The sequence below is a fragment of the Pungitius pungitius genome, chromosome 15 (assembly GCF_949316345.1).
Source record: "Pungitius pungitius chromosome 15, fPunPun2.1, whole genome shotgun sequence".
Lineage (NCBI taxonomy): Eukaryota > Metazoa > Chordata > Actinopteri > Perciformes > Gasterosteidae > Pungitius > Pungitius pungitius.
The window spans coordinates 4,834,451-4,852,387 of NC_084914.1; the positions used below are offsets into that span (position 1 = coordinate 4,834,451).

The 17,937-nt window shown below is 41.9% G+C and overlaps 1 protein-coding gene across 1 annotated transcript; it reads right to left on the minus strand.

Moving 5' to 3' along the window:
- Positions 1-1,903: 1,903 nt before the first annotated feature.
- Positions 1,904-14,606, minus strand: LOC119209696 (macrophage mannose receptor 1-like). The gene is made up of 31 exons (XM_037459186.2): positions 14,419-14,606; positions 13,661-14,017; positions 13,383-13,553; positions 13,112-13,267; positions 12,302-12,412; positions 11,616-11,753; positions 11,328-11,504; positions 10,894-11,048; positions 10,647-10,760; positions 10,318-10,433; positions 10,065-10,213; positions 9,763-9,962; positions 9,093-9,208; positions 8,845-8,920; positions 8,579-8,732; positions 8,161-8,196; positions 7,897-8,060; positions 6,668-6,729; positions 6,453-6,553; positions 6,171-6,313; positions 5,408-5,513; positions 5,175-5,302; positions 5,040-5,084; positions 4,710-4,812; positions 4,258-4,487; positions 4,006-4,171; positions 3,612-3,776; positions 3,412-3,528; positions 3,075-3,230; positions 2,891-2,923; positions 1,904-2,700 (listed from the first exon to the last, which is right to left on the minus strand). Exons 1-31 carry the CDS (start codon positions 14,513-14,515, stop codon positions 2,453-2,455), a joined length of 4,290 nt encoding a protein of 1,429 aa, XP_037315083.2. The 5' UTR covers positions 14,516-14,606; the 3' UTR covers positions 1,904-2,452.
- Positions 14,607-17,937: the final 3,331 nt, after the last annotated feature.

Consider the following 17,937-nt stretch of genomic DNA (forward strand, 5'->3'; position numbering starts at 1 on the left):
AAGCCGATGATTGCACATTTGACTGTTTCATTGACCTACGTGCGTGGATGTGTCATTTGTCATTGTCATGATCCTGGGTCCCTCATCCTTCCCTGTCCCCTGTTTCCCTCTTGTGGTCATCCTCATGCAACACTTTCTGTCCATTCTCTCCTCCCCTCATTATCTCCCACAGCTGATTCCCCTTTCTTTATTATCATCGTCTCACCTGAAACCTTTTCCACCTGATTTTGTCAGCTTCTTATTCCATCCTTCTAGCCCCGTCTTGCCGTCGGATTATTCCATGAACTCTTATGCGAGACGTCAGCACGCTCCCCCTGTCGATTCCTGCCTGTGTATGTTTACATTATTCTCCATACTTGAGTTGCACTGTTAGTCTACACGTTACCTGACTGTGCATCATTCACAACATAAGTCATTGCATAATTAACAGCAGGCGTCGTGGAAAACAAGACGTGCGGTGATCCCGCGACCGTAAGACCTCCAGTATTGACAACATTACTGTAATGTACAAGGACAAATAATTCAGGATGCAATTGTTTTTCATCTGCTGCATTTGGCAAAACAATTAATTTGTTTCTTGATGTTTTAGTTTCTTCTGTAAACCTGCTCTGACAAGTGGAGGTGACCTGGTTATGGCTCTGTCTTTGTACGCTGCTGCAGGGTCCGTTGATGAGTCACATCCTTAACCTTTGGCTTGCACAAGCAGCAGAGGAAGAAGTCCCTCGTACATGATCACAAAGGATAGAATGTGTTAGATTAGAGACTAAAGAGTCAGATTGACTTCTATTATCATTTGAAGCAGGAGTATTCAAACTAAATCGAGTTAGAGGTTCAGTTAGAGAAAAGTTATAGAAGCAAAGGACCGGATGATCACTTTCTTAGTGTGATTAAGTAGAGAAATAGAGTTGTATCAACATTTGCATTTAATCAATACAAGTAACAAATCAAATGAATTCAATACAATTCTAAAACACATAATGTATTGTAACAAAGGACATATATGTGGGACTGCAAATATACAAATATTTTTTGTTAAGTGGGAGAATTAAGCTCTAGTTTGTCCTGCCGGGATGTTAAACCTGTACCTGAATGCATCAGGGCCGAGCTCATTGAGCCTCATGGTGTTGTTTTAACAGGTTCCTGGTTTAGTGCTGCAGTGGGAACAGAAACCAGTCCTTTCCATAGGGGATACGGACCGCGGCCCGCCATTTAGTGACCACTGATTTAAAGGAACACCACCCACATCATAACCTTTTATTTATGCCTTACTTGATTTTGTTTAAAACAAAACTTGGGTTTGCTTCGATATCAAACAGATCTTGATGAAGCCTTGACTCATCTCTCTCGTCTGCTCTACCCCAAAAGGACAGAAGGATCCGTTGAGTGGAGTACACCGGAGTCACGGACCCAGAGCGAAAGAACCCTTTGTTTTGTTGAGAGTGATTGCTGTCTCTGAGCCTCCTATTTTAGCCTTGAATCTGAGCTCACTTCGCCTTGGTTGCCACACGAAACGTTTGCAGATGGCGTACAATCATGCTGCATTGAAGAAGACTTTGACTGAGTGATTGAGACATTGAATACATTCTAACTAGTTTTACTGTAATGAAGCAAGTGAAAAGTAAGGTCATTTTCTTACAGACTTCTTTTTGCAACCTGAGATTCTTCTGCATTGGCTTCAGTCATCAGAACCAGAAGTGAGGTCCTTCCTAACGGACTGGAAGAAGCCCACGATAGAGTTTGTGTCCTATCAGATTCTGTTTTATTTTGTCTTTTTAAGTCACTTAAGTCACACTTGGGGATCCCTTCCTGTGCACAGTTTTCTAACACAACTCTAAGCAGCTTATAAAACATCATTAAAATTACAAGCCAAGATCTTCTTTATTAAAAAAAAAAAATTTTATTAAAAGAAATGCAATCTTTCACAATGTTTGATAACACAATACTCTGCATTTTGCCAAATTCTAAAATTGCAATACTATATTTAGGTATTGTGCTAATATGTTATAGTGGGGATCCCCAATATGGTGAATTGATCCCTCGTGTTAGTTAATTTCTTAACATACAAATCAATTTTAAATATCCTTTAGTGCCAAGTTTAATGTTCATTTACCAATGACAGGCGGTGGGTTTATTTTCTAAGACGATCAACAGCATCTTGTGAGCATAAGCATAACATGTAACAATTATCAATTCTATACATTCCGTCAGATATAAAGACAAAATCAAATACCATTCATTCCTACGGGCACATCCTAAGTTGTTCTCTTCTATGAGGTAAGACATCGCCAACTCCATTGAAACTCACACTTGAGTGTGACATATTGTTAAATAACTGAGTATATATTTTCTATGTACTGTAGTAAAAAACAACACAAAGCTAAAACACTAACGAAGCATCCCCGTGTGATACATCAGTTTTGGGCACCGGTACAGTGTCCCGATAGATGGTGAATCACAGCGATATGATAGGCTCGGGGTTTTCTTCTTCTGCGTTCTCTATCAGTTTATTGGTATCGACCACATCGGGTTGGGATCGCTCTCTGTCGAAGTAGAGCGGGTTGTCGAAGGTGGGCAAAGTACGAGGAGCCTTCTTGTAGATGAAGAATGCGACAACCGCCAGCGTGGAAACGAGGGTGATGACGAGCACAACAATCAAACTGGTGTGGACGCGTGGGCGGGGATTCTGACCTCCGTGCGCTTCTGCACAAGCACAGTCAAGGCAATTTAAAATTCAGTTGAGCTTTAAATAGGATTCAGATTCCTTTTAATTACCTTAAACTACATCTTTTTTTTATAATAACTGTCAATTTTGCATTTTTGTTTATTGATGTTTATTAATGAATAATTCAAATTCTGCTCAATTCAAGGAGTTTCAAAAGGTGTAACTTACCAGAGTTTCCTGATCCTTGATCCACGGGAATAACTGTTTGAAGAGAATAAAAAAGAAGGGAAAGTGGTCATAAAACTGCGGCTGGAAGTTGAGTTTATGTAACAAACAGTTGTATATTTTTAGAAAAAGTGAACACAGGCTTGACTATGACTCCCTTTCACTCCACGTAAGCTAGAGAACTTACCTTTGGCTGCTTTACAGATATAGGCTTTGTCGTGCCATCTGCTTCCTGTCCCCCAGAACCCATTTGAGGTTCCAATATGTCCAAAATCTTTTTCCGGCTCGTCTTCACCCCAGTTAATGTATTCCATGACGGTTTTGTCCAACCACTTCCAATCCCCTGTGGCCAAACAGAAACGTTAAGTAATACTATTTTCACTTTTACAAGATGTGCCCTGTGTGTTGCTCAAAGAACCAAAACTAAGAGGATGTCATCCGGCAAACTTAATTTCATGCAATCGAATATGAGTCATTTACTCCTATTACTCTAATTACTATTATGGAAAAGGGCGTAATCCTACCTTGATGAGTTTTGAACAGGCCAACCCAGAAAGAGCTGATGCTATCCTGAAATACGTCCACGCTCTTTTGGATGAATTCTTGCTCAGCAGGATCTTCAATGCTGGCCAGGGATCCACCTTTAGCAACGAGATAAGCAGTCTGGTTTTAACGAGCACTAGCCGCTTGTCGCCGGTCCCTGTTTGTCACACCACACACTCACCATGCCTGACACAGCTGCTCGCTGCATCCGCCCATTCAATCTCATCGGCGACAAACAAATAGCAGTGACCCCGAAACGGCACCCAGTTGTTATCCTGGATGTACTCCTCGTACATCTCTGCAGGACAGATCCCCGGAAAGGTTGTTGACTCTGGTGGCGGCACGTCTGTGAGGAGATCAGACGCTTACTTATTATTCACCCTGCTTAAAGCGGGGGTAACTGGCGCTGTGACACATCCTGGATCCATTCACAAAGTCATTTTAGCACTATTGCGCCCCCCCCCCCCCAGCATGCCAAGGACATGAGCAAAATAGTGTAAATTATAGAATGCAAAGTGTGATCTCTTGAACCTTCAGATGCTTGGATGGTTTCGTGTCTCCCACTAACGACGTACCTGTCGACTGCTTGCAAACACTGTTCATGGTCCGGTTGCAGAGAGCCGTCCTCCACATTCCCTCCTCGTCCACGTACACACAAGGTCGGTCTCGGCTTGGTTCACCCTCGGCCCAGTTGACAGAGCCCAGGTGAAAGCTATCAACATACCTAAAATAACCGCTTGTCTGAAAGGAAGAATGGATCAGATCAACATTTTTCATTTCATTTTCCCCCCCTTGGTACGGTCCTCCCGGTCTGTGTCAGCCGGCACCTGTTTGTTCAGTCCGATCCAAAGAGGAGCCTTGAGCTTCATGGCCAGCAGCTCCACGTAGGCTCGCGTCCAATCGTTTGTCAGGCTAGCCAGGTCGGTCTTATCACCCTGACAGTGTTTCCTGGCATCATCCCACGTCAGATTTTTATTCACAAACTTGATACTGTCGTTTCCCAGCGGTACGTAGAGGTCACTGACTGCTGGCTCTGGTTGAGGCTGGAGGTTTGGGTCTGTGGAGAGAAGAGATACATGGATGTTTTTTGTGTGTTTTTTTAAATAATTGTTTAAGAGAAATTCAGGACAAATCGATGGCTTTCAATTGTTTTCAGGTTTGGGCAGTGTGGAGCCGTTCTTCAGTGGCGGTCAAATTGAACGATTCTTTTTTTGGTTTCACCGCAGATAATTTCTTTAAGACAGAGAGAGAAAGAGAGAGAGAAAGGAAATGAACTCACCAACATCTCGAATGCAGATGAATCCATTTGTCTCATTGCAGGACCTAATTGACCATTTACCGACGCCAATGGAAGGGTTGCTGTTCAGTATAACACATTCTTCCTGGGGAGGGACATATCAAAATCTTTTCAATGAGATATAAAAATAGCTGACCTGCTTAAACTTGAAGTGGTCTCAAGTATTTTGACGGTTTGAGTGACTTAATTAATTAATAATGAACTATTAATAATTAATTAACTGAACGATTAGCCGGATGCTTTCCTCAAAAATGTATGTATTTCCTAATTAACTAAAAAGGAGTTTGTTTTACTTTAAAATGGATATATTACCTCATTCCATCTTTTGTAAAAGTCTCCATTAGGACGTCGAAATTTCTAACAAGCAGAACAAGAGAAACAAAAATTGAAACGTTTGTATGTCTGTTTAACAGTAACTCTACACTAAGCTAAGATTTGTGTACTTACAGAATAATTCCAGTTGGCGTATTTCCTTGATTTCCCATCACTCCAGTAAAATCCATCTTGTTTCAAAGCACTCAAACCAATCCACAGATCCGAGGTTGCCATTTCAGACATTTTTGTGGTCAGAAATGCTGCAAGTTTTAAATGTAGAAATTAAGTTCATTTTTTATTTTTTTTTCATGTAAGTTTTTCAAAATCAAATGAATACAAATGTTTAAAAAAGCAGTTGGACAAACTTTGCACACGCCGTGTGGGAATTGAGACAAAGGATCCGCCCATGCTGCTGCACTGTGATCTCGCTTCTTCCCAGAAGACCCGGCGGTTAATGATGATACTGTAACACTGCAAATGAGAAATTCAAATGTCATTTTTGCTCTACAACCTAACACTGACCTTCTTACTATAAGCTTTGAAACCATCTTATTTGGTCTTAAGAAATTTGTCTGTGTGCTTTACTTTTCAGTAAAATAAAACATTTGCTTAAAGCAAGCCACTTTTCCATGATGATAAGAACAATAAAATGAAGAATAAATTATGGGAAAAAAATAAATGAAGGGACATTTAGAATAGATACCAATGTGCAATTAATTGTAATTAATTTTGAGTTAACTATGACATAAATGCGATTAATTCAATATTATTTCAATATCTTCTGGTTATTGGAGATAGCAATGTGTATAAATAGAAAGAAAAAGTATTTGGATGATGGGACCAGTTAAGTGTCCATATTAGAGAGCACAAGACATTTATAAAATGATGTTGTAGCAAAAGAATAGCTGCAACAACAGGTTAAAAAAGGGCATGTTATATGTGCAAGTTGTAATTTAATTTTTTAACCACTCGGTAATGGAGTAAGAGTTTGGTAAATCCCCCTTGGACACATCCATTTAGTCCCAAACACTCTTTATTGAGAGCCGACGTCCACTCGTCAGGCAGAATAACTGGTCGAGAACTGACATTTTAGGAGTGGAAGTGGAAATGGTCAAACAGAATTCTGACCTTTGAGTCAAACTTAGTCCACTTGAGTGGGCAGCCCCCTTTGGGCGGAACCGTTGGGGCCGCCGTGGTGTTGACGGGTGCTGAGATTCCTCGTTTACAAATGAACCTGTGCTCTTTGCCGCAATTACAATTACGCCACAAGCCTGTAAGAAGAGTGGAGACACAATAAAGATCATCTCACCAAGAACTGCTTTCATTCAGAGCAGCAGATGAATCTTTTCCAGAACAACATGTCTGGGGTTGTTACTTTAATGTGTCATTTGTCAGTTTGCATTTACTCACCAGTGAAGTAGATCATAGTAACGCAGTTCTCATCAAAGGCATTAGAGCTGGGTTGATCCACATCCCATTTTTGTAACCCCACTGTAGAACCATCCATCCACCTTCAAGCACGCACAGTGCAGCAGAATTATGACATTAAATAGTGTGAACAACACTCTAGGTGTTGCCATTCTGCAGTAATGGTACAATAAAACAGGACATTCATTGATACTCACCAAAGTGACCCATCGAGATCCACTGACAAGCCTATGTAATATAGCCCGTAGGATCTTGAAATCTGTGAAAACAAACACAAATACACACAAGTGTTAGGACCTATATTTACTAGTGCTGTCAGTTAAACGTTATTAACGATGTTAACGCAAACACATTTTTATCGCAAGTTAACGTTTTCTTTTGGGCAGTGTTGTAGCCGTTTTGGACATTCTTTCAGATTTAACATTTTTGTGTTACATAATTGTATTTGTTTCCTTATTTGATTATTTGAGTGTCATTTCCTTGCACTTAAGGATGATTTGTCACCTGAACAGCCCATTAATGCATAGCACCTGGACCGCTCGTTTAGTCTCACCTGGATGAATTAAAAGTGGTGTCACCTGGCCAGCCACAAAGGGTTGAGTGGAACTGGAATCAAATGTTGGGTGTATAGGCAGGTAAAAGGATACAGTTTTTTGACCACGGCTCGGTACAAGTTTAGACCTTTTTGTTTACGGAGGTTAACTTTGCTTTATAGCTTAATCTTACAACTCGTTTATGTTCACCCTTTTTGTAAAGCCAAAATAAATGGATATATTCTTTAAAGTACAGAGTGTGCGTAATCCACTGCCTGCTGACCAGACCCACGGCCTTGACTGGATCTGGGAAGGAAAAAACTTGGAAAGATAGAAAGGCCGCCACAGGCAGGGATGGATGACTGTTGTCTGAAAATGTCAACAGGCTTGTCTGTTTGAGTAGCTGGCTGAAACAAAGAAGTAGTTGGCTTAGCTTTTATTGGTAACTGTTACGGTTCATTGTTTCTGAAATAAAAGGCCTGACTGCTTTGTTCACAGCAAACTTGAAAAAAAGAAAATATTAAGCCATGGTTTAACTGAACTATAGGCTGAGTCCTTGTTTACCTGAAATGTGCACTTTATCATTTTATTTTGTACCGCAATGTTGGAAATGTTGTTTTTCAGTAAAATAAAACATTTGCATAAAGCAAGTCAATCCACTTTTCCATGTTTATATGAGCATTAAAATGAAGAAAACATTATGGAAAAATTAAATTAAGGGACATTCAGAATAGAAATGAATGCAATTAATTGTGATTAATCTTTAGTTAACTATGACAATCATGTTTAAATATTTTAATTGCGCGACAGCACAAATATTTAGGTTTGGTAAACGGCCTTTCAATATGAATTAAGGTTGAATTGTTGGGCAGCAAAATTAAATAAACACCTACTTGTTTCCATAGGAAGGTATATTCGTCTTTACTGTTGATGGACACCAAGTCGCCGTGCCTCCGCTGACAGAAGTGACGAGCATCCTCCATGGGCATGGGGTTCTCGTTAATGAAGTACTGACTCCCTCTCCACACAAGCCAACCATCCGAAGTGGTGTTATATTCTGCAAAGGTTTTGGAATTGTGATGACAATTTGTGTTCAATATTGAAGCTGTCAAATTACTTGGTAGGGTGTGTGCGTGTGTGTGCGTTTATTTACTTACCCACAGTATTATTTGGAGGTATTTTTGGAGTCACTCCTGTAAGACCACAAACAGGTGTCAATCTCATGCAGAGAGGACACAAACACATCTTCCACTTTGTCGTCTCTTTTGAGTCGAATCTCGTACTGTGGGATAATGTCTAAACTAAACATCTCCAATCTCAACTAGCTTTACTATTTTAATTAGTCAGTGGAAAGATGAAGCAAAGATAGATACAGATCTAATCATTCCTATCATATCAACACTATAGTGTTGCCACTTTTGGAGATGTGTTGGTGATAATTTGAGTTTTGCATCGTTGAGGATGAACTACGATGCATCCAAGTCTATTATTCCTGGATAAACATTCATATATTTTTTCTTTAGAACACACAAAAAAAAATGAGCATTCACAGCATTGCACATTTCTGAGCTGTACCTGCAAGGATTTGACAGATCCAGTCATTGTAACTGTCACAGTTTACATCGTTCCAAGACCCGTGATCATTCACGTAATACGTTCTGAATTCAACACAATTTTCATCATTATTATGATTGTTTGGCTCTCCCTCCTGCCAGTGCTGGTAGTTTACCTTTGAACAGGAGGAAACAACAAGAGTGTTACACATGTGATTATGGAACAAAAGGATGGGATGGTTTGCGATGATCGGATCCGACGTAAAAAGAAGAGCACAGCTAACTCACCGGGGTTCCATCACTCCATGCGTAGCCAGTGCCCGCGTCAGGAATATGAAGTCCTATCCAGGCTTTGGCAAATCTACTGTAGAGACGAGACGTAACAGTAAGCAGTGCTCATTTTATTCCTCAATAGTACAGTAAATATTTTACTGTGTAACTGTGTAAAAATGTAACCTGATTTTCTTTAATCCAGCATGCCCATATTTCTACTATATCATTTTGATTTTTAATACTTCCAATAGTAAATGACCAACCTGCCCACATGCAGCTCTGAAATGCTGTGAATGCTGAGCAGGTCTCCTCCGATGGCCCTGCAGTAATCCCTGGCCTCGAACCAGGTCTTCTCAGAGGACCGAGGCCCTGTGAAAAGCTTTAAGACAAGAGGGAATGTCTCATTAAAGTACAGCAGTGGAGTAGATTACTGACTTTCTAAAACTGTGCCTAGATTTGTGAATCACAATGAGAGAAACTGACCTACTTCTAATCACGTAAAGTGTGTTTTGGCCATTTGGGGGGAGCATTAACAAGCTGTGAATAGAAAACTGACTTACGTTATTAAGGTATTTTTGTTATGTACTCATCCGGCAGTTATGGACCAATCATTAATTTGAGATGAAGCAGGTACCAGACTACCTGGTAAAGTAAATTAAAAATTTGCTCTGTTTTAACTCTGTTTTGGTCCCTACCATCTTTCTTTGGCTGCTAACGCCTCACTAGCTTTTCAATAACTATATCTTTTTGCTGTTGAATGTAGCTCAAGTAAAAGGAGTCCCAATAAAAAAACTATGACCATTTATGTAGAATGCATGCATAACAGCATGCATAAAATGTTTATGGGGATTGTGACAGGACGCTGGTCTTGTTTCGGTGGTATTTGCAGGTAACACGTGATTGTGTTTATCTGAGGTCGACCTCTAGTTGTACCTTAGCGCAGACTCTTCTTGTTCCCATTCGAACCCAGTCCTCCTCGCATTGGGGCTGGCTTTGAGTCGGTGGCGGGATGGTTACAACTGAACCCTCTGCCAGGTGTTTGCAGATGTATTTCTCCTTGTTGCTGCAGGGCAGCAGATCCCAGAGTCCAGCCAAAACGCCAGTTGTCATGGCAGCGCATCCCTGTCGGTAGCCTTGTGTTGTTGAAGATAAGAATTTTAAAAAACAGTCAAGAGTAAATGATGCGACTTCTGTTTATGTGTTCTTTTTTAAAGATGGGGTTGCATCTCTCTTACCTGGCATGGCTACGTTCCAGTGGGTAAACTTCACTGAATCCGTGTTGGTCCACACAAACTGATCAAGGTTTTTCTGATTTGAGAGGCCCAACCAGAAGTACTTTTCTGATCTTAAACCCACCATGCTGGCAAGGAAGGCGTTGTCCACCCTGGAAATGTTAACAGATGTTTTTGTCTCATCGTGTGATTCACCGTGTACGCCGCTTCCACACTCGGTTAAATGACAGCTGATGAAAACACGAGATGCTATTACCCATTTGAAACATCAACCAAATAGGAGCCTGAGATCTTGCAGTCTTCTTTAGCTTCATCGAACGTCTTTGTCTCTGCTCCAACAAAGTAGCAGTAGGAGCCGTGTCTTTTCCACCCCTGTGGGAAGCCGGGCACGGATCAGATCCGAGTAGTTTGGTCATTTTAAATGCAACACATGCGTTTTATTCTTAAAAGACAATTTATCTGCAGCGCGTGGTGTAGATGCTTAGCCCATGTCCAAACGAACGCGATAGTGAAACAGTTGCTTTTCAAAGTAAATTTCAGGGTTTTTGTTGCGCCCAAATGCTCAAATGCTGTTTGTGTACTCACAGATTTACAGCCTACATCCATATGCACTTCAACCCCGGTGCTTTCAGTGCTGCTCTGCTTCATGCAGATGAACCCATGTTTCTCGCTGCACGAACGATCGGCCCAGTTCCCGTTCTGTGAGAAGAAAACACATGTTTACCTGTAGATTGAATGTATTGGACGGCTGGACTAGATATTACTTGAACTCGCCATGCTTTCTGTTTTGCAAACACTGTGACATTCAATAGAAAAACATGCCGCTCCTCACCTCTCCCCTGATGAGCACGCAGTCGTCTTCATCAGTGGAGGTGAAGGGCCTCCCGTACTCCCAGCTGGTGAAGCTGACGGTGGAGTGGTCACTCCAGTCAAACAGCCCCTCCGTCTTTATGTCGTTCAGTCCGATCCAAAGCTCATCGGTGGATGCTGCGGACACGGCCATGGGATACAACCTGACAATGTCAACGTTTTTGGAGCTATTGGTAACATGCCAACGTTGGCAAACATGGGCAATTGTAAGAGGTGTTGTTCAAGTTCTACTTGGTTGAGGAACATAGCGCTTATGTTTTTGTTTATTCAGATGACTGCTCTTTTCCATCTTCCACGTATATACTTTTTTTACTTGTTGTGCTGTTTGGATTCTCACACTTTATGTAAAAGATAAAACAGTCTACATGGGAAACAGACTGGCGGTCCATCACGTACCGAATCCAAGTTGCGAGATGACGAAGCTCTGGTCCTCCACGTGGCGGATGCTCACTAAGTCCCCGCCCTCTTTGCGGCACTCTTTCTGAGCATTAGCCCACGTTTGAATGACGCGCTGGAGGTGAAAGCAGTGACCGTTGTAAGGGATCCACGGGGCTGCACAAAACCCCTGCTCGACTGATGACGGAAAAAACAAAAGATGGATGAATCCCTATTTTTTTTGACTGACTGTGTCAAAAGGAGACTAGAGGAGGCTAGAACACAATAGAGTAGGGTATGTTTCTGTACTTTGGGGAGGAGTCGGTGGGGCTCCGTCTTTGTAGCATACGTAGCCCTGTCGCTTGCCGCAAGTTGAGCTTTGCCAAGTTTGCTCCCCAGCAGCGTCAAGGAATGCACAGTTGTGGCCAGGATCAGGAGCCGGATTTCCTGAAACGAGATGATGATGATTTAAATTGAGATTTCTCCTTTTCTAGTGCAGACACATACACCGCGCCCTGGAGAGATTTAACATCAGTTGTAGCACATGCTTGTTTTAATGATGGAAAATGAATGGAAAACAGATACATTACCCTATTTACCTCAACTTAGATTACATCTCATTGAATGTTTAAAAGGACATTTGACACAATCTAGATCTCTGTCTGAAGCTAAAAATGACACAGATGGAAGAAGTAATCATGATAGATCAAAAGAAAATGTTTTTTATGCCGCTTTGTCTGGTTAAAAAGGTTTACAAGTCTTTTCCTATCCCATTAGCTGCTTAATGCTCCACTTCCCTCAGCAGACACATTATATGTTTAGTTCTGGCAGAAATAAATCTAGGCTGAAAGAAAAAAAATTAAGGTGAATTAACACAGTTGAAGACTGGGATCTTTTTCTGTTTCTTTAGCGGTTTAGTAACAATCTGTTTAACTCTCATCTTATACGCTCATTGCTTACAGCAATGTGCAACAGAGCACTTTGAAGCTTCTTACCTGGGCCCCATCTCAGATAGCGGAAGGGCTTCCTATCGGACCAATGCCAACCATGTTCTGAGTCCAGGACCAGCCCCAACCAGAGTTTATGCTTCCCTGCTCCCAATGGAGCTGTGTTGATGAGTGTTGATTTGGTTGACAGGGGCAAAGAACAAGGAAAAGGACAGAGTAAAGAAATTGTTCCTCTTTTCCACATTGTTCCTCTTTTTCATTGATTTAAATCCAGTCAGCAGAAAGACAGAATTCATCTCACAAAGGATACACAAAGGATAAAAACAATTCCACAAAAAAAAAACAGAAGGGACATTTCAATGCATAAACCACCAAATAACATCAATGATACTGGTTTGGTCCATAGGTGCGCTAAGTTTTGGTAATCATCGTGTATCCCTAATTTCCTGCTTTATAGAGTCACAATCCTTGTCAGTTGTGAAGGTCTATTGTATCCTTAAACATTTAATTTTCATTTTTTTCCAAGTATCCATCTTTATCATATTGTTTTAACTTAGTGTTCTGTCCGTTTCTTTTGTCTGCTTCTTTTTTCTTTATTTTTGCCTGCATGTCTGTTTTTTTCTTGTCTGTCATTGTAAAGCGTTCTTTGGGTATTATTTCTTCATACGGGGCATTAAACTTCAAGCTAAACTTCAATTGATTTAAAAAAAAAAATAAAACAACAGTACAACATAATAAGTATTTCCGTGTTCCGATCAACACAGTTAACTCGTGCCGCACGTGCCCTTTTTCATATCTTCATCCAACCAACCCCCAGCGTGATGGTTCCGCCTGAGGTGCGGCGCAAGGTCACGTTACCTGAGACGAACGCCTGCTGGTGAGGGTCGGTGATGCTGAGCAGCTCGGCCCCCTGCTGTCTGCAGCTGGTGTAGGCCTGAGCCCACGTCAGAGCCGACTGCGGGTTGGTCTGGTAGTAGGCTCCCGTCACGGGGTTCTTGGACCAGTGCTCGGTGGCTGTGCATGAAAAAGGCAACAGTGTCGTTCGTGCAAAGCCGTGCGTAATTCGTGCGCATCAAGGACTAAACAAATGGTCCAATTACTCGCAGGGACGCAAATAGTCCATACTCACAACCGGTCGGGCAGTATCCCCACAGCTCGTGCTCGTACTTTGAATTGATCGCACACCACAGGCGCCTCGTGGAGGAATCGAACGCCGTGCAGTCTGCGTACCAGCGGTCCTTGTACTGGAAGGGAAACGCGCAGATCTTACCAGCGGCGTTGCCACCAATGGCATAAAGTTCTAAAAGAAGAAAAAAAAGAAGAAGATGGGGTTAATCACTTTAAGTCCCCCCCCCCCCCCTCCCTCCCAACCGCGCGCACCGTGTCTCATGCGTTGCAATACTGTACCTCGGTAGGTCCTGGAACACGCGCCGCTGGACGTCCCGGTGACGGTGAGCTCGCTGTTCGGCCCGGGGCTTTTGGTGAGGGCAATCGACTGGTCGGGTCTGACCTCGACGTAGAGCGTTTGGCCCTTGAGGGCGAGCAGCGTTTCGTTCTTGCATTCCCACTTCTGGAGCGCGGTGCTGTCGTCGCAGTCGTAGAAGCTGACCTCGCTGCCCACACTTTTGCCCTGAGCTCCGAGGCACTTTTTGGTCGAGGTCACGAAGAGGCGGTCCCCGGTGGTCCAGCGCATGTCGAGGCAGCGGCTGGACCTCCTCGCCAAACAGAAACCTGTGGCTTTGTTGGTGATTATGAATGGATCATCTGAGGAGAGTAAAACGACGTAAGAATAAATGTATATATATTATATATGGTCCTCAAAGTCGTTGGGGACCATATGCAGTCACAAAATAAATATGAAATTAGGTGATATCTTTAAAACTGTGACCGACTGGACTCGCAGCATCCTTCCATCAGGCTGTTGCTCTTGTGGAGCCTGGAGCCTAAATGTGCTCTTTTAAAAAGCTTTTTTTTTTTTTTTTTTTAAAGACATCAACCTACAACCATAACTCACCAAACAGTATAAACAAAGATTTGACTTCAGTCCTCTGGTGAAGTCAAAATATCTAAATCTAAATAAAATGTATGCAGATTAGCTGATCTTTGCATCTGTACCAAGAAATATTCGATTGATACACATAGGAAAGCTTTGGTGCATACTGTACCATTTGCTGTTGAACAGGTTGGGATGAAGAGCACAAAGGCTGCTAGGGTTATCCTCTGGGAGAGCATTCTTGTGATAAGCCTCAGAGCAGGAGACATTGTCCACGCATTGCAAGCAGAGGACTAATGGGCCTGAACATGAAAAGGAGGGAATCTTAATACCTTCGTCTCATTGAGGATGTGTCATGTTTCAGATTGGCTAATTTCAACATTTCTTGAATGGTCAAAAATGGGGGTGGGACACACAAACCCACAGACACAAACTGTTCTGCTCGCAAGGAAGTCACATCCCCAGAATGGCAGAAAAGCCCCCATTGACTTCCTGTCCTGAAACGGAATGCTGAGTGTGAGATTCATTCTCAGCATGATTCATGAGTTTTTGGTCCAGTGGCGGATCCACAGTCACATAGTCATATACATTGCACATTGGTTCGCTGACAAGACACTCATTCGGATGTAGAAACGTGGTTATTGTGAAAAAAAAAATCATCATTGAAATGGACACGTACAGCAAACTGCGCCCTGTTAAGTGATGACATGTTCTTGTGGACACAAGATCTCATTCACTAAACCCCCTGCATTTGTATTCATGACACTAAGCATGGATCAATGTATCTCAGTCTATGGCTTCATTCATTCATCTCTTCAATATTCTTAAGATTGTTGAGCCATTATATCTGAGAAAGTGCTCTGTTCTTTTTCTTGTGCAATAAGGCCTGAGAAGAAAGTTACTCAGAGCTGCCTATTTTCCCAACTCAAAAAAACTTGACTTTTGAGAGACATAAACAGCCCAAAACTTCTCTTTAGTAACATTCTATTCCGGGTTTTGCATGATTGGAATTAGGCTTCAACTACAGCTGCGTTTGGTTACGCAATCCTGTGTTGCAGAAAGGCAATAAATGATCTTTGAACCATCCCTAACACCTTAGCAACCGTTGTGCAACCACATTGATAAAACCGCCCTGTAAGGAATAAGCAATAAGTTCAGCCTTCCTATACATCCTATGAAAAGGTGGCCGTATGCCACACTTAATGGTCTAGAAATGCTGCGGTACCTGTATGGAGGCACAAGAACACACTTGCAAGGTTATTAGGGCAAAGAGATGTTGCCCTGTTGCTGATAAAGAGAAAACGTTGTGCATCCTGAGTGTAGCAACACAACATCCTGTTTGGGGGCAGATGCATTCACATGTTGAGTTTGGTTCTCCAGCATCTATCATAGCATTTTGTATTTTCACTTCCTCTTTGGTTATTCTCCTTTCTGACACAGAAGGCTGTGCAGAAATATGAACTTTTGTGACCACAGAGATTGCAACAAGCATTGTTTTCACATGCTCCTGGCAAATTTTATATCTTTAAAAACATGTTTAGGGTCACCAATGGTGAAGAGAAAAAGACGACGTGCTTTTGCAAGTTTTCTTTGATGACATCCACCGGCCAGGTCCTGCAGCCGCTGAGGGTTAATTCATGTGTGTTGTCTCTTAAATGATATTAACATCAAATTTGATCTGCAGCTTTCCCCTTTGGGACGTAAATTGGAACCAGCTAGCCCCCGGTGATGTTCACACCAAGCTGCAATGTTATTAGTTTGGTGCTCCAGAAGCTTTTCTGAGCACAATATTAATAATGCATTACCATATTAAAAGGCCGTTTAACCATCAAGCTGCACACAGATGGGTTTTGGGGTGTTTGAGCACATTGATGTTGTACTACTCTGATATCCAGAGTTATTTGACTGTTAATGAACAACGTTATTATTATTATTATTAATAGATTTGTGGATCTCATGCATGGCAACTAGAACCTTGAGTACCTCATAATCCTGGAATTTTTATATCTGAGTTTCAAATTGGGTTAAGATTTAATAAAGCTTCATCCTCAAATTATTTGTACAAAATTCATCAGCAATCTTTAGTTTATGTTATTTGTTTGAATGTGTCCGTCCATTCATTGTACGAGGGTTCCGTGTAAAAGTTCAACCACATTCATATTTACAAAGACATATGAATGTGGTTGAATACAAAAACCTAGTCTCTAAGGCCATCTGAAACATCCACAGTAACATTAGGTAGTCTTTAAAACGTGTCGCTGATATTACCCAAGGAGCATGCAGATGGCATCATAAAGACAAGCAGCGGAAACGTTAAGCAGGTCACTGACAACACTCTGGACTTTAAGTTACCGGGTTCACCGATAAGGAATCACAGCCGTGGCAGAATTGTTGTGGTAAAAGTTGCTCTCCAGTAACACAGTCAGTTTACCACTTGTAAACGTGAGGGTTGCCAAGTGTAGAGGTCACACTTTAAGGAGCTTTACCTTTTCTTTGGATTTGTTTGCCACGTGCAATGTTTCTGCAGACATGAATCGAGTCGCTTTTCTGCTCTCAGGTAAGTGTCTTCATAAGTAGATATTATCTAAGTTAATGTGAATTTAAGTGTTAACGTGAATGAAATCCACCAAAGTTGTGTGTCAATAGTGTTTATGCATTTCCCCCTTTAAATTCATTCTCGTCATCTCTTGGTGACAAAAATGTCTTTGCAGTGTTCTCGGTCCTCGTGTCTTCTTGTCCTGATGGGTCTTTCAACTGCACCCCTGCATGTCTCCCCCCTGGACTCGTCTGTGACTTTAAGGAAGACTGTACGGATGGCTCAGACGAGGAGATTTGTGGTATGCTGACAGGCAAAACTTCTTCAAACAAGTCTGATTGAACTTTAAAAAAAATTATTCTCCCCGTAGGACACCAGTATGTTAATAATTGTGTTGATCTCAAATCAGTATTTTAGCTATTTCAACGGTAAATTAAGTGTACTTTTAGAGCCTACTTATTTAACCATAGATATTCATACATATATACCTTGCCATGCAAGGTGCTGCCTGCCCATCAGGACTATCAGAGCATTTACAGCCATTCATAAACAGCTGGCACGGCCTGAGGGAGCAATTAGGAGTTAAGTGTCTTTCCCAAGGACACATCCACGTGGACTAGCAGAGCTCCTCCACTGAGCAACCGATGACCAATCTGTGATATGTGGCTTTTAAAGTTGGGAAGAATACGTTAAAAAAAACCCAATAATGACATGAAACGAAAATTTCCCAAAATCCGCGGATGCTTTTTGACACCATTTGTGCTGTGTGGCACCGCTCCTTTGTTAAGGGCCGTGTGACTTTGAGAATCACAGCTGCGGTTGGAAAGACGTCAGTGACACCTCCTACCGCTGGAGGCGGGAGATGGCAAACATCACCCGGGTACCTGGACTGGACCACACCACAGGAAATCCGTTCGGTGAATATTAACCTCCTGCCATGTTTCATTTGTGAAATTACTTATTTCGAAAGGGGATTCGGTCACATTTCAAATCTGTGCTGAAAATGATTTATTAAATTACAAGATCAAGCCTTTAATGGTAATCATTGGATGTTTGTCTGCTGGACACAGGACATGTCATGCACATAAATAGCACCCAAAGCAGTGTTCTTTCTTTGGCTACATTGGAGTATTCAGTTGACAACCTGGCAGCCCT

Excerpts from the sequence above, each read along its gene's own strand:
- LOC119209696 (XM_037459186.2), bottom strand. The coding sequence starts at position 14,515 with ATGTCTCCTGCTCTGAGGCTTATCACAAGAATGCTCTCCCAGAGGATA. Across the intron at positions 14,018-14,418 it reads AACCTGTTCAACAGCAAATG|ATGATCCATTCATAATCACC; the intron begins GTACAGTATGCA and ends TACTCTCCTCAG. Across the intron at positions 6,314-6,452 it reads TACTATGATCTACTTCACTG|GCTTGTGGCGTAATTGTAAT; the intron begins GTGAGTAAATGC and ends CTCTTCTTACAG.